General features: G+C 55.4%; 7 protein-coding genes and 1 non-coding gene across 8 annotated transcripts; 5 read left to right on the plus strand and 3 right to left on the minus strand.

Moving 5' to 3' along the window:
- The first annotated feature begins 1,213 nt into the window (after positions 1–1,213).
- On the plus strand, positions 1,214–3,401 carry BCV69DRAFT_195214 (hypothetical protein). Its single transcript, XM_025489644.1, has 3 exons — positions 1,214–1,473; positions 1,561–1,643; positions 1,744–3,401. The coding sequence occupies exons 1-3, from the start codon at positions 1,441–1,443 to the stop codon at positions 3,125–3,127; spliced, it is 1,500 nt and encodes a 499-aa protein (XP_025347817.1). The 5' UTR covers positions 1,214–1,440; the 3' UTR covers positions 3,128–3,401.
- On the plus strand, positions 3,210–3,818 carry BCV69DRAFT_195309 (hypothetical protein). The gene has a single exon (XM_025489645.1). It carries the CDS (start codon positions 3,292–3,294, stop codon positions 3,604–3,606), a length of 315 nt encoding a protein of 104 aa, XP_025347818.1. The 5' UTR covers positions 3,210–3,291; the 3' UTR covers positions 3,607–3,818.
- On the plus strand, positions 3,686–5,807 carry BCV69DRAFT_270287 (PLP-dependent transferase; the record flags this gene model as incomplete). Its single annotated transcript, XM_025490920.1, has 5 exons — positions 3,686–4,235; positions 4,339–4,876; positions 4,972–5,030; positions 5,118–5,275; positions 5,381–5,807. Exons 1-5 carry the CDS (start codon positions 3,906–3,908, stop codon positions 5,805–5,807), a joined length of 1,512 nt encoding a protein of 503 aa, XP_025347819.1. The 5' UTR covers positions 3,686–3,905.
- BCV69DRAFT_290334 (hypothetical protein) lies at positions 5,808–9,824 on the minus strand. Its single transcript, XM_025493712.1, has 9 exons — positions 9,544–9,824; positions 8,982–9,468; positions 8,716–8,912; positions 8,404–8,582; positions 7,956–8,334; positions 7,271–7,885; positions 6,941–7,200; positions 6,066–6,864; positions 5,808–5,963 (listed from the first exon to the last, which is right to left on the minus strand). The coding sequence occupies exons 1-9, from the start codon at positions 9,753–9,755 to the stop codon at positions 5,897–5,899; spliced, it is 3,195 nt and encodes a 1,064-aa protein (XP_025347820.1). The 5' UTR covers positions 9,756–9,824; the 3' UTR covers positions 5,808–5,896.
- Positions 9,825–10,015: 191 nt separating this feature from the next.
- Positions 10,016–13,663, plus strand: BCV69DRAFT_270292 (hypothetical protein). Its single transcript, XM_025490921.1, has 6 exons — positions 10,016–10,362; positions 10,477–11,363; positions 11,440–12,236; positions 12,315–12,915; positions 12,988–13,250; positions 13,334–13,663. Exons 1-6 carry the CDS (start codon positions 10,044–10,046, stop codon positions 13,542–13,544), a joined length of 3,078 nt encoding a protein of 1,025 aa, XP_025347821.1. The 5' UTR covers positions 10,016–10,043; the 3' UTR covers positions 13,545–13,663.
- Positions 13,660–13,771, minus strand: BCV69DRAFT_t22. The gene has a single exon. It is a non-coding gene; the product is annotated as a tRNA-Ser (tRNA).
- Positions 13,772–13,905: 134 nt separating this feature from the next.
- On the plus strand, positions 13,906–15,846 carry BCV69DRAFT_270295 (putative UDP-N-acetylglucosamine pyrophosphorylase). The gene is made up of 2 exons (XM_025490922.1): positions 13,906–14,564; positions 14,634–15,846. Exons 1-2 carry the CDS (start codon positions 13,976–13,978, stop codon positions 15,494–15,496), a joined length of 1,452 nt encoding a protein of 483 aa, XP_025347822.1. The 5' UTR covers positions 13,906–13,975; the 3' UTR covers positions 15,497–15,846.
- A 267-nt stretch (positions 15,847–16,113) lies between these two features.
- On the minus strand, positions 16,114–22,551 carry BCV69DRAFT_259818 (hypothetical protein; the record flags this gene model as incomplete). The annotated part of the gene is made up of 5 exons (XM_025490667.1): positions 21,905–22,551; positions 21,544–21,856; positions 20,769–21,429; positions 16,404–20,687; positions 16,114–16,277 (listed from the first exon to the last, which is right to left on the minus strand). Coding segments are annotated over exons 1-5 (5,760 nt in total), but the record flags the coding sequence as incomplete, so codon positions are not given.
- Between the last annotated feature and the right edge of the window lie 480 nt (positions 22,552–23,031).

The following is a 23,031-nucleotide window of genomic DNA, read 5'->3' on the forward strand; positions in this document are numbered from 1 at the left end:
TCATGTCGACACGTGGCGCATCCTCGCTCGCGCTTTGGTAAATCATGCAAGGGGCAGTGGGAATCTCTCTCTAGCTTCGGCAGCCGCCTTGCTGTGCTGCCGTTGGTTCGACGTCGTTGCGTCTAGGTCTCGGACTGGGGTCTGAGACCCCTTCTTTCATGGCTCTGTTGCCAGCTGTTCAGGGCTGGACTGTGCGTGACCTTGCTGCGCGGCGTAGAGGAAGTCAAGGTCTGGGAAGAATGAGTGCCTCCAGGACTGCCTCCTCAAACCGTCTCCGCGACTGCGTGCCTCTGCCATGGCATTCCGAAGGATGCTGCTGCTGCTGCTGCTGAACTCCACCAACGCAGGCCAGGGCATCGGATCTGTCTGGCGATTGGACTTGGCGTCTGTCGGGGGGCGTCTTGGTGCTGCTCCTTGCTTGTGCTTCGGCAGAGGCGCCTTCATCCCCCCCCTTTCTTCCTTGCCCTGTCGAGTGCGGACTGTTTACCGACGTGCCTGTTGGCCCGCGTGCCGAAGTGCGCTCCCGCCTCTTGCGCTTCCTTGTCCCTCTGTGCTCCTGCGACCTGGGTCGTGGCTGCCATTCCTCAATCTTCTAGCTCCTGCCTCTGAATCGTCCTCCGCTCACAACACTGGGCGATCACCCCTTCTCTTTGATCGCCGTTGCCCCTCATCTCGGCATAAATCACTTCTACAGCCCGCAGGTTCACCTCGGCTCACAGACAGACCCAGCGCGAGAACAGACGCGCATATACACAAGGACACACACACACGCACACACACACACGCAGACTGGACACGCCTATACCTTTCCCCTATCTCGTACTCACTTCTCCTTCTCACTTTCCCCCTCTTTCTGTCTGTTTCTTACCATCACAAGGCCGACTTTCGCTACTACGTCACTTCAAGGAGTGCTGGCACCTGGTCAATCTCACTCTCACTCTTCAACTGGTCCCCCTCTTTCTTCCCGGCTCAATATAAACACTAGCGCTGCCCCTGGCAAAGCCACCTGCTGGACACTCGCGTCCCGCTCCTGACCCCTCACACTTTTACTCAAGTCAGGCACTTGAAGGACTTTCTGTCACTTGAAAGACAGAGCCTCTTCCTGAGCAAGCTCCCTTCGCTTCAGCATTACCCAGGAAACGTCATTTCCACGACGCAGAACCAAGCCCTTTGCGCTTGCAAAGATACTCGACTGGATTCGATAACATCATACGCCTCTTTAGAACCGCATCTTTTCAAAACACCACGCAACGGGGAACAGACTCTCAGAGCTCTCAGGAACAGCTCTCTCGATCCATCACTTCAACATCAGCCCATACGCCGTGCGTTTCTTCCACCCTCACCGTCTACGCGTCCCTCGCTATACCTCCCTATCATTACTCCGTGACTGCGTCACGTAACATATTCTCTCGAGTAGCGTAATCACCAGGACAAGACGCGATGTCGGACCTGGTGCTTCGAAGAGCACCAAAGGTACGTTGCGGGAGGGAGCGATCGCCGTGACGAGGATGGTGCAGCTGGCAGGAGACTGAAGCTAAAACCTTTGCATACTCTTCACAGCATTTACTCAAACGTCTGACTGGTGACTATGACGAACCATTGGCCATGATTGAGCTCACACGGCGGGCGCCTCAGTCTACCACGTAAGTCACATCGCGGCCGCTATGCTGCGATAAGAGCTCCAGAGGCGCAGTGGACTGACACGAGCCTTGAAATCCAATCCTCTCTCGGCTCAACTCACAGTCTAGCACAGCTGATGGACTCTTCGGGATCAGGCATTTCTGCAATGGCGGTCATCGTCCTCATCGGCTCGCTTATTGTCCTGTGGCTGGTCACAGTCATGATCGGCGTAATGTGCAAGTATTTCAACAAGCCCAGATCAGCACTCCACGACGGCGCCTACGCCAACGGCGGTCTTTACCGACCCAGCGCAGCAGCCTACGGCGCCAGGAGTACGCCAGAAGCCAAGACAGAGGACCCGAAGAAGTCTTATGGTAGCAAAGCCAGCCTGCTGGACATGGCCCAGCCCATGGGAAGAGCTGCGTCTCCCGGCGCTCCAGACTCACCGGACGTGTCCATGTCGGGCGGTCACTTTGAGATGCCCCTGACCCAGCACGCCGGACGCATCGCCTATCAGCAGCATCATCAGCGGTCATCATCGTCTTCAATTGGTCTGCCGGGCCCCCCAGCTGCATCGCGCCGTGCAGGAGCTGCTGGCCAGCAACATCCTCAAATGGCAGGCGGAGGATCTGGAGCTCCGGATGGGAGCTACTATCAGCCTGGCCAATTGTACAGTGCTCCACAGCAGAGTGGGTTTCAAGGTGGCCAGACGTTTGCGTACCCACCCGGTCCTTCGGGACCTAGAGGGCCGCAACAGGGGTACAGTGGGCCCGGTGTTGCACGCTCCAATTCGAAGGCTATGCGGGGACCACCGCCGGCGCGCTCCAATTCAGCTAGGAAGTCGCGGTATGCCAAGCCTGCTCGCGTGGAGTCTTTGGGTCCCGGTGAGATCCGTCGGTACCTGGACGAGGCTGGTGTGGACGAGAACGTGGCCATCCAAGACGCAGGAGCTCCGAATTACTCTAGGAGAAGTATGACAGGGAGGAGGAATGTCTTTGCGCCCTCGGCGCGGATGAGCTCTTATGGAGCTAAACACCCAAGGAGTCCTAGCATCTACGGCGCAGCGGAACTAAACGCACTCAAGTCGGCTCAGGCAGAAGGCTTCGGCGGAGGCTCCGATCCCCGTGGGAATGGAAGGAGTGGTGTGCAACCAGGAAGGGTGGATCCCCTTGGCGCCGCTCACCAGCGCCCTCAGGCTGGTCCAGGTCTCGCTGGGCCCCGGCCGCTGAACGGGCAGATGCGTGCAGGAGGAGTCGGGCCCCCGCCTTCAACATATGGGCAAGCTCCCGGACCAATCCTGCAGTCTCGCCCCCCACCGGCTGCTCAGTACCAACAACGACCATCGCAAGGTTCCGCAGGAGGACCTGGCATGGGCCTCCGATATCCTGCAGGTCCCCAGTCGCAGATGCAGGCTGGACCTCGGCCTCAGCAGCAATACGCGCAGCAGCACCAATACAGGCAACCACAACTGGCCCAAGGTGGGGGCGGCATGAGGCAGATTCTGTAGAGCTGATCGAAGCGCCGAAACAAACAGCATTGCACAGCATTGCAAATTGCTGGGCTGGTCGACCAAGCTCGCGCCCGCGCCCCAGTCGGATACCAGCATCTCCCCGTCGTGGACATTCTTCTTGCCTTCAGCGATCCCAGCGCTTTTCGGCTGATCGAGGACACATGGGGCGAACCGCCATGTACGTGTACGTATCTTCCCTTTGCTTCCACCGCACTTTTTTTTTGACATGTCTTCGTACCTTTGCTTTCGCCCTGCTCTTCACCTACTCGGCTCCATTTCCTCTTTACCCCTTGTTCTCGTCGATTTTGCCATCCCAGTCTCTACACACACACATACACACACATTCGCTCATTTGCCACACACACACACACACTCACATTCACAGTCATTCCGTCGAATGCAATGGACATCTCTCCGTCACTATCCGCTCTTTCTGTGTGATGTTTGAAGTGAGGCGAGAAGGACAAGGGAAGTAGTGCTGCACTGCACCTGGGGTACCGTTTTGGTTGGGGTCAGCGCAAGGCATTTGAGCCGCGGAAGGGGAATGGGGTGTTGGCTCGAGCGTCGGAAGAAGGCACTTGGCCGGTTCCGCCTGTTGCCTCTACATCCAGACGACGTAGTAGTAGTCATCCTACCCATCTCCCTCCTCTGTGGTTGCCCTCGAGAGCTCCTTGACTCACAGCCATCTTCGACTGTCTTTGGCGAACCTTGCACGAGCACGAAAGAGGTCGGAAAGCTCAGCCTTAGCGTCGGCTACGCACAGTGCAAGGCAAGGATGCCTCTCCTAGATCAGCTCGCCAGTACCCTCGAGGCCCGCAGACAAAAGGGAACACTTCGGCGCCTCACCAGCTTTAATCCCACGACTATAGCGACGCCAAAGGCTCTTCTCCAGGCGTCTTCATCGTCTTCATCTCCCTCTCCCTCTTCGACAATCGCCTCGACTTCCACTCTCGCCGACTTCTCCTCAAACGACTATCTCTCCATTGCCACTTCTTCACAGCTCAAGGAGGCCTTTGTCAGGAGAGTTCTGCGCCCGGAGGCTCGAGTAGGGGGTAGTACGGGTAGTCGTTTGCTGGACGGAAATAACGGTGGAGAAATCGACGAGGTAAGTGGCTGGGATCAGAACGCGGCCAGCACCCAGCCGATGATTATCAAGCGTTCGAAGGATGTCCTATCTAACCTTTCCCCCACCCGCTCGCCTCTCTCAGCTCGAAGCACGGCTCTGCGACTTTTTCAACGCCTCCTCCTCCCTGCTCTGCCCCTCCGGCTGGGAAGCCAATGTCTCCCTCTTCTCTTCTCTTCCCCAAGAGGGCGACATCGTCCTCTACGACTCGCTCATCCACGCCAGCGTCCACGATGGAATGAGACGATCCCGTGCGCACTGTCTCTCTTTTGAGCACAACGATCTTGTCGACTTCGAGCAGATACTCGATGGGCAGGTCCTGCCTTTCCTGCGGGAGACTGGCGGGAACCTCTTCTTGGCAGTCGAGGCGCTCTACTCCATGGACGGGGACTTCTCTCCACTCCCAGAGCTCATAGCGATTGCCAAACAGAGGGACATCCTCGTCAATGGTACCGGCAGATTCTGGGTCGTGGTGGATGAAGCGCATTCCTGTGGATGCTTCGGAGAGGCAGGCCAGGGAATGTGTCAGGAGTGGGGGGTGGGCGCAGCTGCCGACGCAGCAGGGGAGGAGGACAGTGTGATACGAGTTGCGACGTTTGGAAAGGGATTTGGTGTCGCCGGAGGTGAGTAAGAACACGGCCGGTCGAGACATGACTTTCTTTTGTATGAGGGAAGGAAGAAAGTAAGCTGACCTGCCTCATTCAATCTTCTTCCCCAGCGGCCATTCTTTGTCCACCACTCATCCGCCAGTACCTCATCAACTACGCCCGTCCACTGGTGAGTCGCAGCGACCGCATCGCAAGGTCATTCACGTGTCCCTCTCTATAGCCGTCTGACTTGCCCACAACATCGTTCACTATCCAGATCTTCTCGACGGCCCAGGCGCACGCCTCGCTTCACCTCATCCATGCAGCACTGGACGTCCTGCAGTCCCCCGATGGGTCGAGGAGACGTGCTCGTCTAGCGCAGAATTGCGAATTGGTGCGCACAACGCTTCAAGAGGCACTAGGCCGGCAAGAAGAGTCCTGCGACGAGGATGGGGGAGGCCTGCTGACCCTTGGAGATTTGGAACTGGATCTGGAGGAAGGCTCTGGTGCTGCATCGAGTAATGCTTCTTCTGCCGCAAGTCTGCCCCTCGTGCGGGCAGTATGCAATGCAGCCCTTGAGGACTCTGCGGCAGGTATACACGAGCCTCCTCGTCCTCAACGACGACGACGACGACGGCCCTCTCCAATCATTCCTCTTCTCACGCCGCACGCGCACACCCGGCCCCTCGCCGCCCACCTGCAAGCGCAGGGCTTTCTCGTGCGACCTATCACCTACCCTACCGTGCCCCGCGGGAGAGACCGGGTACGCATCTGCGTACATGCGGACAATACTGCCGAGGAGATCCGCGGGTTGGGGAGGGCGGTGAGAGATTGGGTTGAGGGGATGCGGAAGAGAGAGGCGGGAGGGTCAGAGATAGGGGAGGCAGGGTTGAAAGCCAGGGGAGGAAGGGATGCAGAGCTGCGTTTGCACAGAGGGACAGGCGGGGAACGGACCAGTCGCTTGTGATCATCTGATACCATGCTCATGAAATGGTATTACTTTTGATGGCGGCCATACTCCCCACAACAAGCACGTGTCACGCGGCACGCCTCCGCTTAACCATGTCTCGCCGCCGTGAGCCAGGCATTCCAGTCAAATTCCGGCTCACCCGGCATGTAGTACCTATCCAAAAACGACGCAAGCAAGAATGGGGCAAGACAGGAGGTCATCAGCGGCATGTCTTCTCCACTTTCTTTGACCCAAGGGCGTAAATACAGGACTCACCTGGGATAGTAAAAGGGCGTGTACTTGTGCTTGTTGTACACCTTTGCAGGCGGATCGATGAACTTGTCCGGGTAGAGGGCCTCACGGGGTACGTCGATCTCGCTCTGGGTCACCAATTTCCCTCGCTCATCCCTATCGGGATCCACCACCTGACCAGGGAGAGGCACGCGCAGCTTGACCGTTTGCAGCTCGGTATCGCTAAGGGTGTAGCGCGAGACGCGCGCGTAGCCGATCTTTTCCAGGGAGCGGAAGCCCATGTACTGGCACCAGCGATCGCGATCTGTTGGCTCTGGGTCGTAGACTTGGCCTGATTGGAAAAGAATGCCGTAAGGCGAAGGGGATGGGGCATGCGGGCGGGTAACCAGGTAAGAGAGAACGACGAGCGGTTGCGGGTACGTGTCTCTTGCCATCTGAGCGATGTACTTCGTCTGCAGCTCACGGTCGAGAGGCGTCTCCTCCTGACCATTGTGGCTGACCCAGACATTGACATGGGTGCCATAGACATCGAGGACAGCATGAATAGCTGGAGCCAATTCACCATCTGGGGAAGGCATAAGATGATGCGTTGAGTTGATGATCGGAAATTTGGAGAACAGAGCTGCACCCCAGGTGTGCTTGTCTGGTCCGGGTCCAATGTCGGCGTACATCTTGAGGCTCTCTGCAAGATACTGCGTCAAGTCTCGGTTGCCGAACACGCTACGGTGCAGATCGCTCTCCAAGAGGCCAAAGACGTCCAGCGATAGGTCCTCGTATAGAGTCGACATCCTACGCGAGGAGTCGTAGAAGAGCTGGTCAAGGCCTGAGATCAGAAGGAAGAGAGGACAGGGCGTATCAGTAGGGCGGCACAAGTGTTATTGTACTACGGAGCAACGCACCAAAGTGGATAGTCTGTATACCCGCAGTGAAAAGCCGGCTGCCGTCTTCGGCTCGATACGGCTTGATAGTCGCAGGATCGACTGTACGCAATTGAGCGACAATGAAGCTCAGTAGGGATAGAGAGGCAAGCAGTACCAGGCTCGCTTTCTTCACTTCGGCCGTCAACACGGATGTTGACAGTGACGCACGAGCAGCAGGGGAATGCTGCGTTGCGTTACGTAGACCAACCGTAAGCAAGATGAGCTGCACGATGAGCATTCTGTAGAGGTACCGGGCGAGGCACGATCAGTAAAGCGCCTCGAGCAACGCACGTCATCATCGGCACTTACATCCATGTCCTCTCCCTGAATGGCATGCCACCAGGTACAAAGGCGTATGCGACGGTCAAGACCTGGAAGAAGGTCAGCAAGTCCGCCACGAACCAGCTCCACATCATCACTCTGATTGGGTGATGCCTCATCGCGGTTTCAGCCAGCGGGAAGGCGAGCAAAGGAAGTGTTGCTGCAGTACCGACAGCCCCTGCGAATGAATACCAATCGTCGAGAAGGAGCAACAGAGCGTTGCTAATGGCAAGTGGAACGACAAGCGCTGTGTTGTAGCCAAGCGATGGCTTGAGGATGGTGGCACCTGTACTCATCAAGGCAATAGTCAAGATGATCCAACCGTGAGGTATGGCCATCGGACCTTTGATCGGATAGCCGGTCCAGCCCCAGGCGATCATACTGCCCGAATCCGTCAGGAACATATGCAGTGCAAACAGCAAGGCACCTAGACCGAGGGCAGCAGCTGCTTCGCTCTGCTTAGATTGCGGCTGCCTTGTACGCTGCACTGACTCTTCCTCCTTTCTCTTCAATGCCTCAAAGAGACACAGGCCTGCGACGGCCAGGCCCAATATATGATGCCCTCCGTTGCTTGCATTCATGAAGGGCCATAGGGGGTTGTTGCTGGAGACAGAGCATTCGAGCCGTCAGATGTGACCCTACCTATGCTTTGTTCTTAGGTCCGTGGACTTACCTATGGTTGGCGTACTTGGCCAATGAGCTCAGACTGAGCCCCACCAGCCAGACGAAAACCTTCTTTGCGATCTTTTCCTGACCACCTTGCCAAGCCAGACCCCACTCGAGCGCATGCATCACCGAGGCGCTGGCGCTTGCGAGGCCGCACAGCCCTAGTCTCACTAGAGGGCCTGGGATCCACCAGCTGCCAATCGAGATCAAAGTGAGCGCCCACATCATGCCCCTCCACTTGAATGAGGCCGGCTTGACCGTTTGCTTCGAAGTGAGCAAAGAGTCGCGCACAGAGGGGATCAGACAGGCAGCTAAGGCAAACAGCTGAGTCAAGAGGAGAATCTCGTGGCCTCCAATGGAGAGATTGTAGACGGAAAAGAAGAAGACTGGAGGAGGGCAAATGTCAAGCTTAGCGTTCAGACACAGTTACGGTGAACACGCCTGTTCCCACTCACTAGTGGGGTGCAACGCAGTCAAGGTGGTCCACCACAGGAAGGCCATGTAGGAATCGGATAGTAGACTGAGAGTGGACTTCAGTGGAGTGCTCTCAGCAGCTGACAGGCCCTTGGTCTTCCCATTGTCGACGTCAAGCATGGCATCTACTTCTGCCCTTTCGTATTTAGAGGTCTGCGAACTTTTGTGTTTTCGATCAAGCGGAGGCCGACAAGTTGAAGGACAGAGGAAGGAAAGCGGGTCAGAATGGCGTATGAGATTGACGCCCGGGCGACTGATGTCAGGGGACCCAGCGGCCTCCTTATGCTTCGTACCTTGAGGATCCTGATGGAGCGGTCCCCACGTCGAGATGCGGGACTGTACTCCAAGCTCCCTCTTTGACAGCTTTGATTGTACCTCCCCTCCACCACGAACCTCCCAGGGTTGGAGCGGTCGAAGGGCCTGCAGCTTCGACGATATGAATCTCCAAACGGCCCAGGTCGTACATCGCCCAGCAATCGAAAAGAAGGTCCTGAGCAGACGTAGAGCTTTCAGCCGTCAAGCACATTGACTATGCGGAGTAGGACGCCTGTTTACTCACCTGAATAATTAGGTTCCATTCGAAGAAAGAGTAGATGGTATATGCTCCGGGTATCTTGAGAACCTTGTGACGATAGTAAAAGATGCACATGAAGGGTATCGATGCGAAGAAGGCGATTGCTGTGTTTCTGCGGTTTCTCCTCGCCTTGACAGTAGTAGCGTCACTGTCCTGATGAGCTAGATCGGTCCGCTTATTCGGCTGAGGAGCCAGGGATCCCCAAGAGATGAACATCCAGAATGGAGTCAGAACGAGGTAAGTGATCATCGATACGTCGTGGACAAACGGGAAGTCCGTCGAAGTACAATAGACCCAGCCTGCACAAGAGAATGTGCGCAGCAGCCCTGTAGCCATCAGTAGAAGCGAGCGTTTTGAGGTTGGCGTTGAAAGAGAGACTAGGAGCGCAGAAAGCAAGACCAGCGCAAATCGAGGACCGGACATCATTGCAATGAAGATCTGAAGGATCGACCGCTCTTGAGGCCAGTCACCGCTATTCAGGCACAAGGATCACAGTGCCAGAATGTCAGATTGAGCTTCTTCTAATCAGCGGTCGAGGACTACTCACATGGTCGCGCTTACACTTGGCCACCATTCATCAGGGTAGCCTGCGACTCCATTCTTGACGACTCTCTTGTAGTGCAGGCTTAAGGCTAGGACGAGTGCGCCAAAGAATGCTCCGAAGCCGAGGAGAGTGTGAGCCCATGCGATGGCCGAGCAGGAGAAGCTGACGAGGGGCGGAGAGTTGCTGCTTCTGGAGCTACGAGAAGACGTCGTCATGGTCTATGGTCTGAGCATTACACACGGCGAGGGAATAGGAGAGGCAAGGCTTGCGCAGGCGATTATGGACGGATACTCACCAGGGCCAAGACACCAACCTCGACCCGCCGGCTTGGCGTGTCCCGGCGGAACAGCCGCGCCTCGCGCCTTTGCTGCCGTTCCGTCGCGGCTGGAGCACAAGCCACCCTGGGTCGGAACATCCACGGGGACCTCGTCACCCCCCAACTTACCATTCGTGTCCATCTGCTCCCTCTTCACGTCACCATCGAGCAGAGCTCAGGGCGACATATGCCTCTTTCTTCACCGTCGCCGAGAAAAGCCAGTGGAAAATCTGCGTCTCCATCTCCTCGCAAGTCTGCTGACGTCTCCAAGACATCCAGACAAGAGCAACCGGCCAGCAACGTGCGCCCACTACAAGCAGGTGAGCCTGGCATTGGCCCCTCATCGAGCGATCTTACTCTCCGCAATGGCACCTTGAGCACTGACAGCAGGGTGGAACAAGTCGGGAGAAGGACTGGGGTGGGCTATGCGGGACTCAACGTCAGTGCGGAAGACTTGGAAAATGCCAACGCCGATGATCCGAGAGCTATTGTTTGGTTCGACATTGGTGAGTGATGCAGACTCTGGAGGGCAAGTGCTTGAAGAGGTGATGGCTATAGCCAGCTCAAAACATGACTTCGACACTGGTGATCTGAAATTTCACCTACCGTACACGTTTCAGACAATACGCTGTACCACAAGTCGACCCGCATTGCTCAATTGATGGGCCAGCGCATACATGCTTATTTCCTGGGCTTGGGACTGCCAGAGGCGGAGGCGAAGGCTCTTCATACCAAATACTACAAGGAGCATGGTCTAGCTATTCGCGGCTTGCTGAAGCACCACAGAGACATCGATCCCCTAGATTATGACCGTAGAGTGGACGGCTCCCTGCCATTAGATGAGCTTCTAAAGCCAGAGGCCGAGCTGACGGCTCTCCTCCGAGATTTGGACCGCACGAAATGTCGAGTATTCGCATTGACCAATGCTTACAAGAGTCATGCTTTGCGCTGCATTCGCTTGCTTGGACTGGAAGATTTCTTCGATGGAGCTCTCTACTGCGACTATGCTGCTGGCCCGCTCTTCTGCTGTAAGCCCGACTTGGGCTACTACCATGCAGCAGCAGAGATCGTGGGTACCAGAGACACTACGAAGTTCTATTTTGTCGATGATAGCGAGAAGAATATTAGGGCTGCCAAGGAGCTCGGCTGGCAATCTGCGGTGTTTTACAATGAGCCCGAGCCAGAAAACGAGGCGGCCCAGCGCGCCCGTGGAGTGCAGGAGACGCAAGAAGAGCGTGAAGCAGTAGATACTCTGAATTACGGAGGCCTGACGATGAATGGAAGTGCTCAGTACTTGGACGAGAAAGCAGTCACCCAGCAAGTACGGTCTCTTTCTGTCTCCCAACGACTCAAGCTGTTCGACATCATCCTCACTTCTGCGCTGCCGAGTGAGATACCATCTATGCAGAGAGCTTGGAAGCGCTATATGTCATCCACGAAAGATGTGGTCAGCACTATTCCGGAAGGCCTGTGTATCGCAATTTTCCAGAAGCTGCCAATACGTGAGGTGAGTCGAGTAGGACAATAATGGCAGGCTGACAAGGTCGAGGCACAATAGACTGACAAGATCTTCGCACTCGTAGCTGCTTCGTTGCCGCCTGGTATCAAAGAAGTGGCTACGGATAGCCTCCCATCCCCAACTATGGCGATCTCATGCCCTGGCACTCACCGAGTCCGATACTGACGCTCTCATCCCGCCCGAAGACGAACGACACTGGGAGGACATCGTCAAGAACCTCTACCTACGTGAGCGCAACTGGTCTCTTGGACTCGCGCAGACCGTACAGCTGTGTGAAGGCCACACTGGATTTGTAACATCGATGAAGTTGCGCGGCAAGGACACGCTCGTGACAGGAAGCTACGATGGTACCATTCGCATATGGAAGCTATCTTCCTCTGAAGCGCCAGTCTGCAAAAAAGAGATCAAAGCCGAGAAGATTGCGTGTCTGGACTTTGTTCTGATGGGCCGAGGTCAAGGCATCATTGCAGCAGGACTGTACGATGTTGGAAGAACTCTGATGTTCGACTTGCGGACCGGTGAGCAGCTTCAGACACTTGCAGGCCACAACAAGGGCATCCGTCACGTCGCTGTCAACCAGTCCTATGTAGTGTCGACTGGACAGGACAAATCGATCTGCGTCTTCGATCATCGAACAGGAGAACGAATTATACGCTTCGGACAGCAATTGAACGTCTCCCTCGGCGTCTGCCTGGTGGACACCGACAAACTGGTGGCAGTGACCGTTGATGGCATCATCAGGTCCTTCAGCATCCGGACCAAAAAGATGCTGGGAGAATTTGACATCTCGAAGCTGAGTGGAGCCAGAGGGGAGCATGCTGATGCCATGAAAGCACTGACGGGCGACGGAGGCATGCTATCGTGAGTTAAAAGCGCCGCTTCCGGAGAGTCGTCTATCTCACGTCCGCTGATTTCTTCATCACACCTACTGCTCCTTAGCTGGTTTGCTGCCGATGGCACTTCACTTACTGTAGCGAGCAAGTCACTTGTGGCACACTTGCAATGGAGAGAGCACATTGTCCCTGTGCGGGCCCGTAAAGACTCTGCCGAAAGCTCGTACTCTGCATCGCCGCGTCCCGGCGCGGAGTCGAAAGCCAGCAGCTCCTCATCTGTGAGCACCGTATCGACTCCCGCACGACGCAGTGGCACTTCGACACCGGTCCGCATCACCACAAGCAAAGGCGAGGCTCCTTTTACGACTTCAAAGCCCTCCAGTCGAAGCGCAGCACCACCTCAGTCTCCTGTGACCGCGAGGTCGTCTTTGTCGCCATCGACCCCTGGTCGTCCGACCAGCGTAAGGACCGCCGTGACCTCTCCAACGCCTGCGGTGTCGTTGAGAGCATCGCAGGCTAACGTGACCCCATCGAAATTCGGCTCATCTCCTTCTATACAGAGTTTCGGACGTACAGAGTCCAGCACATCCCTCGACGATGCCGAAACGGCAGCGACGCGACTAGCTCCCGACCTGACAATCCCTCCTCGGCTGACCTCAGTCCTCAGGACGCCCGAGGCGGCAGTGGGTGTGGTCGATCCGCAGAAGGTGAGCGACAGAGTCAAGCGTAGTGGCGCAATCCCGCTAACCATCAATCTCCTTCCTCTCTCCCGATATCAGCGTCGCATGGTCTGCGCCAATCGTTTCACATCTAGAGCCGGAGTCGAACGAAGGCTCTACACTAGCACGTATACAGATAGTCAGGAAGGCGGTAGCGAGGCTACTGCAGACCAGACAGGCGGGCCTGCTGATCGCTTTGTTCCCATCAGGGGAGCGTGGGAGGCACGTGCCGCAGAGCTCTCCACGCCGGAGCGCAACCCGATGGCGATGGTTCTCGATCACGAGTCGATCGTGGTGGGTTGCAGCGATGGGTTGGTGTATCGGTGAGTCACATCAGCTCAAAGCAGATGCAAGCTCAGCAACGAGCTCCGCTGAATGCCAACAACTTGTCTCTTCCCATCCTCAGTATCGGATTTGTCGGTGAGGAACACTCGCCTTCGTTCAACAAGGCCGTCGAGACCGCTCCGGTGTCAGAGGTGGGAGACGCGACGATCACTGACCTGATTCAGCTGCGTGGCGTAGAGGGATGGAAGGACCTCTTCCTGCCAGAAGGAACAAAGGACGACCACCCTGGAAGAGTCAAGGTGGATCTGGTGAAGAAGGTAGGGTTGCGTTGAGTAAGGCGTGAGGATTGGCGTGGTCAAATTGCAATGTCTATCAATTGCAATGAACAATGAAGCTTTCTTAGAACTGAATTTAACAGCGACGGAAAGCAAAAAGAAACAATTTTTTCGACAACGACAGGATTTGAACCTATGCGGGCAGAGCCCATTCGCTTGCGGTATACATGATACCTCAAAGTTATAGTTCGAGGCGAACTCCTTAACCACTCGGACACGTTGCCATCTTGTAGATGCGATCCTGATTTTCTTCGATTGTGATTATATGAACCCTTCGACGTTGCGCGAGAATATGACGTCTGTGGACCCTGCCTCGTGTCTGGCTGTCCAGCTCCGCTCGAGACCAACACCACCCCAAGTAAGGTTTTGCTCCCCGCCCTCGTGTTGACTTCTTCCTTCTTGCCCTTCCATCAACACTGTAACTCATCATGGCATCCTCATCGCCCATCGACATAGAAGCCCTCCGCTCGCGGTATACCGCGGCGGGTCAGGAGCACCTCTTCACCTTCTGGGACGACCTTTCCGCCTCGGAGCAGAGCTCTCTGGCGCACCAACTCTCTGCTTTAGACGTGGAGCGGGTGAACCAAGTCTACGCCAAGGCCCTTGAGGGAGAGAAGGAGGCTGCTCAGCTCGCTGAACAGAAGACTGAGCTGGGTCCTCCTCCCGCCAAGGCTACTGTGCAGACATCCGGGGAACCACAGAAGGAGGAACACTATGCCCGTATTGGAATGGAGGCCATTGGCAAGGGACAGGTAGGAGTGCTGCTCATGGCGGGTGGACAGGGCACACGTTTGGGCTCCTCGGCGCCCAAGGGATGCTACGATATTGGACTGCCGTCGCACAAGTCATTGTTCCAGCTGCAGGCGGAGAGAATTGCTCGGTTGCAGTCGCTGGCGGGAGGAGTGATCACCTGGTTCATCATGACTAGCGGGCCAACAAGGAAACCTACGCACGACTTCTTCAAGGAGAACAAGTACTTCGGCCTTGATGAGGCAAACGTCATCTTCTTTGAGCAGGGTGAGCATAAGCTGCGATAGTCTGTTCTGCGCTACTTTCTGACGTGACCGCTTCCTTTCCCCCCGACAGGTACTCTGCCTTGCCTGACAATGGAGGGTAAGATCATGCTCGACTCAAAGTCCCGCATCGCCACGGCTCCTGACGGCAACGGCGGCCTGTACAAAGCGCTCACCACACCTCTCGACGGTTCCACTCCTACAACGGTGACCTCGGAGCTGGAGAAGCGAGGCATCAAGTACATCCACTGCTACGGTGTTGACAACTGCCTTGTCAAGGTAGGCGACCCTGTCTTCCTCGGCATCAACATCGAGCGCGGTCTCGAGGCGGGGGTGAAGACGGTCATCAAGACCGACCCCAAGGAGTCGGTCGGAGTCGTGGCCATGAAAAATGGCAAGTGGAATGTCATCGAGTACTCTGAGATCCCGCAAGAGCTGGCGGAAGCTCGGGATGACGGTGGACAACTCCTGTTCAGGGCAGCCAACATCGTCAACCACTTCTACACCACCGACTTCCTCTCAAGGCGAGTGCCGGACTTTGAGTCCTCCATGGCCTTCCACATTGCCCGCAAGAAAATCCCTACCGTGGATCTGTCCAGCGGGGCCGTAGTGAAGCCTTCTACGCCCAATGGTATGAAGCTCGAACTCTTCATCTTCGACGTCTTCCCCTTTTGCGAGGATCTCGTCGTGCACGAAGTGCTGCGCCCCAAGGAGTTCTCGCCGCTCAAGAACGCCCCAAATACTGGCGTAGACGACCCGCAGACAAGCAGACGAGACCTGCTGAACCTGCATCGGGGCTGGCTCGAGGCCGCTGGCGCTACATTGGCCGAGGGTGTCGAGGTAGAAGTGAGCCCACTGGTCAGCTATGCTGGTGAAGGACTGGAGAAGGTCCAGGGCAGGAAGTTCGAGTCCTCTACTCAGCTCACCTCCTTGTAGAGCCTCCCATACTGTTCTCACAATTGGTCCGAAGCAAATAGAATGACATTGTAAAGAGCGCGGCAACCGTATGAAAACATTGTGATGAGACCCACATCCGAGAGGTATGAAGAGATTGAAAATGCTATGGTATCTTGATGTGGGATGAAACGGAATCTATGCTTGCTGACCTTAGCTCTCGAAGTACCTGCCTTCGACCGCCCCTCTCGTCTGCCTTATGTCTTGGAATGTCACCGAGCGTAAACTCTTCCCCAATCTGTATCGTCCTCGTCCTCATCGTTGTCCAGAGCTGCTCGCCGCCGCTCGTCTTCCCGTCGCCACTCAGACGCTGCCGCCTCGTCCTCGTCCTCATCACCATCTCCATCTTGATCATAGTAGTCCGCTGCTCCGCTGCCCGCTTCCCTCGCATAGGGCTCCTGATCATCATCTTGCTCGATGAGCGCCTCTGAGCTCTCGAACGGATAGTACTCAGCAGGAATCGTCCGAGCCTCCGTAATGTCTTCTGTCGAACGAGCGGCACCTGATGCTGGCGTCAATTGTGGATCATTCAGACGCATGGCGCTCGATCGTCGGGCCATCCGTGCATCTCCGACGACGACTCTATTGACTCCTCTGCTCATTCGATTCATCATTCTGCCCCAAGGCGTATCGTCAAAGGATTCCAGCAAGGGTGAAGCTCGACGCTCCAGCTCTTCGACATCCACCTGGCCAAGTCGACTCCGAGGCGAGCTTGTTCCGCTGCGGTGTGATGAAGCTGACGGGGACAATCGTGAGCGATTGTCTTGTAGTGCGGAGGAGAAGGGACCCGTTTGAGCTGGAGGCGTGCGCAGTCCTCGATCGGCAGGATCCAAGGCAGACAAGGCGGCGACATCGAGTCGGAGGCCGAGCTTCTTGTTATTTTCGCGACTTCTCGAGGATTGAGGTGGGCTCTGTGTGTCATCGACCCGAATGATGGGGACACCACCTTCTGCGGCAGACGGAGATGGATCGATGTCCTCATCATGACCGACTGCAGAATTGATCTCCTCGCCGATGATCTCCGCCGCTCTTCGGAGGACGTTGAAGCGATATCGCAAGTAGGCAGTCTTCATCACCGAGCGTACCCTCTCAAGGTTAATGCGATCGTCAATCTTCTCATCTAGTCTCCTTCTTGCAACCAGCTCTTCCACACTGAGAGCCGTGCTGGGATCGATGAGCTTATGATACGCAATCAGCTTCAACATGTCCTGGAATGAGATGCCCTTGCCCTCCTCGGACTCGTCGGCGAGGATACAAGCCTCGTGCCAGACACGGTTGAAACGCTCACGACGTTGTCGTAGCTCCTTGCCATCCAGCGCACAGACGATGTCGTGCAAACGCGTGACATTGATACCGTCTACGGTGCGCATCGTGTGACCAGTAGCAGAAAATGCTTGGAAACTGTCGTCTCCCGCGTGCGGCTTTGTCGGACTGGACGAGCTTCCCCGAAGGCGAGAGATGACATCCCTGCGACGACGACCCTCTGAGGAGCCGGTATTGATGGAAGCAGAGTCGCTGTATAGAGCGGCTTGCCGTAGAGCACCGATGGATAGTTCCTGTGGGTACACCCGCATCTCGAACTTGCCTGGCAGGACTCGAAGGAAGGCGATGATCTTATCTCGAGGCAGAGTAGATGACGTCCCTGCTACGCCCATCCAGGCGCGCTTGAAGCCTCTCATGTCTTCCCTGTCCAATACAGGCTTGCCTCCTAATTGGAAGACGTATGCGAAATTCTCGATGACCGTGGCAGTGAACATGTTCAGGAAGATGTACATGCTGAACAGGTTCCAACCGATGAAAAGAGGATAAGCCCAAGCTTGACTGCCGCAATCCGACTCGAGGTAATTTGCCGAGGGAGTGCAGAGAGGATCCTCCACAGTATAATCGTGCATGTAGCCATTCCAACCCTCTCCTACACTCATCATGCTCAGGAAGATGAGAGCTAGGGGAAGCGAAGAGAAGTTGCGCGAGTAGCTCTCCGGTCCGATGTAGCCCCACTTTGTGAGTCCAAAGACCTCGACGAACATGAGACCGAAGAAGAGGAAGAAGCAAAGCCAGAGGCCAAGAAGATTCAATATGGCAGGTAGACCGGCCTGAGCAGTCTTGAAGAGTTGATTCAGTCCATTGTGCTTGGCGACCAGCTTCAACGTCGCAGCGGTTAGGAAGAACTTTTGCAGCTGCACATTGACTTGAGTGGGCGTAGAGAGTATGACGAGAGGCAAGGTATTCGCAAGGATGCCTACCACGACGAACAAGTCGTAGACACACCACAGACTTCTCCTGAAAGCGTTCCAACCTATGCCTAGTAGCCTGATCACGACATCAAGGCCGTAGATGCTGGCAAAGGCTAGATAGATGTAGTCGCGAATCCTCTCTGCTCTTGGGTTCTGGTCATTGGTCTGCGTGCAGAGTGTAATCACGTTCGCGAGGTATAGGCCGGTCATGAATCGACCCCACCAATCATGTTTCTTTGTAGCCCTGTCGAAACACCAACTGCGAATGGGACCTGCTGGTCTGACTGCCGGCCGCTTGGCAGGCTTTTGTCGCGACATGAGCCTCTTCAGATCAATCCACTGGCGTTGTTCCGTCGAGAAGAATGCTGCACCTGTTGCCGATTGGAAGCCTTCGATGATAACGCTCACGAAGAGGGTAAGGACGAAGACTGCTCCCATGAGATTGTAGATGACGAAGAAGATGCTGTTCACTTGATTGGCATCGGTCACGGGCTGGCTGTTCGAGCCAGTGATAGCCATGGCAGTCTGCATGACATTTATCCAGCCTTCCAAGCTGACAATCTCAAAGAGGATGAGCAATGCAGACTTGAAGTCGTCGAAAGAGTAGGAAGAGGCAACCTGAGGATTGTCCCAGACTCGAGGGGCCAGATATGTCCATTCGCTCGATTGAGCCATATACTCGCCAACGCACTGGCTTTTGACCGTGATACCATCACCGGTATCGTTGCACGCGTAGAGCGACCCGGAGAAGAGGTTCTGACCCCACACAGCAAAGGGGATGATATACAAGATGGCCAGTGCCGAGGCGTCGAGAAAGTGGCCGCCTCCACCGACGAGATTCTCAAAGGTCGCACGCATCCTTGTGGAGAGATTGATCAGTCGCAGAGCTCTGAAAGCCTTGAGAGCACGTGTGAACCGACTAACACCTCCGATGACGATGATTTCGGAACTGACGTTGACCACTAGACTGGCTAGAACCATAAGATCCAGAATATGCCACGGCGACAGCAGATAGGCATTTGGCGTAAAGGCAAACCCGTCGGCAACAATCTTGATGAAGAATTCCAGAAAGAAGACGGAGCTAAGAGCAAGTTCGATGAGAGTAAACCACGAGTCTCTCCTGAGGCCATGCTCACCGTACCAGCTCTTGCGGTACAGAGGCGAAGCCACGCCGACTACAACGACCGAAGCAACGATGGTGATGAACATGACGATCCGCAAGATTCGGTAGCGGTTGCGATCATGTTGGCGTCCGAAGATGCGCTCCCCATAAGAGGAAGGCACTAGACTCTGACAGAATCGTCGGAACTTGCTGTGATTCGTGAAGAGCCAGAGAGACTTGTCGAAGGAAGGATGAGCATTGATAGCTCTTGCCATCGCAATGCGTGGATTTACCTCCTGCTTCGCCACATAGGCGGCGTCGATCTCACCCTGCGTCAGCTTCTCCGTGGCCAGCCCGAGATCAGTCCTAATCCTGACCAGCTGCCTCTCCCTTGCAAACAGACGAGCAGCCTCATCCTCATCGCCTGCCTCATCCAACATCGCCATTGATTGCTGACGACGAGGAGCCACACCTCGCAGGACGTCAGCTCCGGAGAAGGATTGCCGTACTTGTTGTTGCTGCACGGTATCCAGCGGCATAGGAATTTGGTCGGGATTGTCGAGCCGCATGATCTTGCGCATAAAAGCAGTCAAGCGCTGGACCTTCGATTGATCGAGAAACCGATGTAGAGACATACGGCGTTTGTTCTTCTCGTCGAAGTCGTCCAGGGCTTGGCGAAGCCCGTCATTGTGGGCAGCACGGACTACGCGGTGCTCCCTGGGCTGTCCGAGTACGGAGGCATTGTGGTCTTTGAGCCAACGGTATGGCGAAAGCTTGTGCAAGAAGCGACCTGTGACGGAAACAGTCCCTGGCTCTAGCCTTCGTACGTAGCGGTCGAGCTGCTGGCGTCGCATTTCGGCCTCTGTGATCGAGAAACCTTCATTGATGACAGCAATGAACATCTGAAGAACGATGAAGTTGCTGAAGAGGAACCAGCCGCAAATGAAAATGGCAGAGATGGCAGCCTGCCGATATCCGAATTCGTATGTCAGAACATCAAAGAGGACCGTGTTCCAATTCTCGCTAGAGAAGATTTCGTACATCGCCAAGAAGGAGTTGTAGATGTGCTTGAAGTTCATGAAGATCGTACCGTCGTCATTTTCTGCAGGAATGTCACCTCGAAAGAGTTGAACAGCCACAATAGCAGCTAGCCCTACCATGAAGAGGAGGAAAGCAATCATATTCAGGAGACCACGGAGAGATCCAAAGGCTCTCAGAAGCAATGCCTCGATTCGAGGGATGGCGACGATCACTCGATAGAATCGCTGAAGCTGAAAGATAGTCATCCATGCGTAGACTCGTGTGTTGCGGATCCCGGGGAGCTCCATGATACTGGTGAGTACACAAAGAATCGTGTCCATGATATTGCGAGTGCTTTGCGTGCCTCCTCCACCGTAAAAAGATCGCCAGTCATCGTCCAAAAGATATGTGAGGAATCGTAAGAGAATCTCAACGTCGAAGGCGACGGTGAACCACAATTCAGCGTCGCGCACGAATTTGCTTGCCGCAGACGTCTGGTAAGAGGTCCGACTCGCTTGTGATGCAATGTTGGCTACGATGGCAGCAAGCCAGAGATACTTTGTATATCCCCAAAGGCGCTTGTAAACGCTCGCCACCTTTTTCCTCCGGATGCGAGATTTGCTCTGAGACTCGTCCTTCAGGATGGAAGCGACCTGGCCCAGGTCCTTGGCTGCGAATGCGGACTGATGAGTCTGAGCTGACATAGTCGCAAAAGAATTGGTGATGACGGCAACGAAAAGATTTGCGAGCCAGAAGTTTAAGAAGATGATGCCAATGATGAAGTAGAAGACTGCGACGAAGTAGTCAGCATCGACCACTGCGGACACAGAATGAGATGGGGGTCGTTAGTGTCAAAAGACGCTGTCATTCAGATAGTCACCGCTTCTTGACAACTCACTGTCGTACATTGCGCTGCTCCAGCCATTGTTGCTGATCACAACAATGACCTGAAGTAGTGAGGTCAGGATGTTGTCAAAGCTTTGCGTGTTCGAGTAGGGATTGGAGTCTTGTTCTACGCATCGCTGACCTTGAGGACAAAAGAAGCCCTTGCCGTTGCCAGGTGCAGACAGACCGCTGGTGCTGATGTATGAACGGCGCTCGCCATTCACATCGTACCACCCACCGCATATCTGACTCAAGGTGTATTGCGACCCAGGCTCGGCGTTAATGCCGGTAGTCAAGTCTCCATCCCAAACGCATGATCGGCGGTACGAGCCCTTGAAAGACTGTATGCCGATGATAGAGAAGAGGATCATGGCGAACGTGGTGAAGGTCAAGACGTTGAAGAGCAATGGAGCTGCGAGCTTCAATGAGCGCAAAATTGTCGTAGTGCCCGAAGTGATGGCAAGTAATCTGGCTATCCGCAATACCGAGATGGCTTTGAAGATGTAGATGTGGTATCTGCTCGTGGCTTCGTACCCAGTAACAGCCAGGGCAAAGGCGATCCAGAACGCGACTATGGAAAAGAGGTCGACTCGGTTCCAACTATGACGGAGATAGGCATAATGTGGAGCGTAAGACCGCTGTACAATCATGGCCTGTACAAAGGGCACGGCCTTCTTGTGCATCGTTTGCAGAATATGAGATGAGTCTTGCCGCACCGCCAGAGGTCTAGACGCCCCAGTACTTTTGCGCACCTGCGCTGGTAGCTCAGACCCATACTCTTCTTCGACAATGGTCCCGGGGTACAGCCTGGCAGCGCTGGTCTTGTCAGTCGTAGTTGTCGCAGCCGTATCGGAGCGATGGTGGGCTCTTGAAGCTGAGGCTCTCGCATCAAGGTCAAACAAACTCATACGGCTTGACATTGCGGTAGACCGTCGCGTCGGTGCAGGTTTAGCTTTGTCTGAGCCTTCTGCTTCTTCGCCCTTCCTGAGCGCTGCCTGAGCACGGCTCTTGATCGTATCGCCTAGTTCCGAAAAGGCGTCGAGCGTGTTTGACTTGGAGAGTCGTCTGCGCTCCGAGCCTTCCATTCGCGTTGCCAAAGGACTTCCTTGGGCAGGTGAGCTTGGGTCTCTGCCGAGTTCCCTTGACGACGCATCGCCGACAACAGGGTCTGAGGTTGGGGTCTCATCAGCGCCCGCGTTGCCATCGTTGGGGACCACGCGGTAGAGTGGAGGAGGATTGACAATGAGTCCAGAGACCACGATCCTTGCCAGCATCTCTATCGTATAGAAGCAGAAGATGCCAAAGATCGCATAGTCCTCCCAGTACCCGAAGTACGTATCTCTGCGCGGATGGACAAAGACGTCTCTCGACGATTGGATGATGAGGATGACTGCATGGGCGATGATCGAGATGAGAACAAGAGGCTCTATCCACCAGTAGTTAAGAAGCTGGGCCGCCCGTTTTCGAAAGGGGTTGTCCGGTCCCATGAAGCCGAGACTTCGGCCCCGGAGGCTGAGTGGTAGTTCGAGTGCAGTCAATGACTCGGTCAGTGACGCTTTCGCAGATTGTCGATCGGAGGAATCCGATGCAATCCGCTCCGCCTCATCGTTTCTGCCACTGCCATGAATATCGCGGCCACTGTCGTCGTCGTCGTTGTCCTCGTCATCATCAACATCGTCTACTAGGCGGATGTGTCCCCCTTCTTGCAGAGCCTCGGGACCGCCTCCACTGACCACTCGTCTGCTAATGCGCCGTATGGACTTGCCGATCCGGTTCAAGCCCTGCTTTGCCTGGTCAGCTGCAGAAATTCCGTAGCCTGTTTGATCTGCACCCATAGCGTACATATCGGCACTAGAGCCTGCTCGCTCTCCGGCACGATCTTCGAGGTCAGGAGATTGCACGAGGGGAGATGAGAAGAAAGCCATCTGTGGAGGGGCAAATCCCACTGAACGGCCTTTCTTCGCATTGGAGGGTGAGGTCGGTTGGTTTCCATCTGGGGGCGACTGCTGTGGTGCGTAGCCTTGCGGGACAACGTGCGTGCGCAAGGCTGCTGTCTCTTCGCTATTCAGCGTCCCAGATCTGACCGCATTGGCTCCAGTGTGTTCCTCATTGGCCCAAAGCATGTCTCCGCCCGTCACGACGGAGCTTCGGCTACTTGCCCCGGTCATTGATCGCTGGTAGAATGGTCTACCGATTCGGCTGCTGCTGGGTGCATTTGCGAAGTAGTCTATGGCAGCCACTTCCTCTGGACTGTCCAAGAAGGGTGCTGTACCAAA

Source organism: Pseudomicrostroma glucosiphilum (assembly GCF_003144135.1).
Source record: "Pseudomicrostroma glucosiphilum strain MCA 4718 unplaced genomic scaffold BCV69scaffold_7, whole genome shotgun sequence".
Lineage (NCBI taxonomy): Eukaryota > Fungi > Basidiomycota > Exobasidiomycetes > Microstromatales > Microstromataceae > Microstroma > Microstroma glucosiphilum.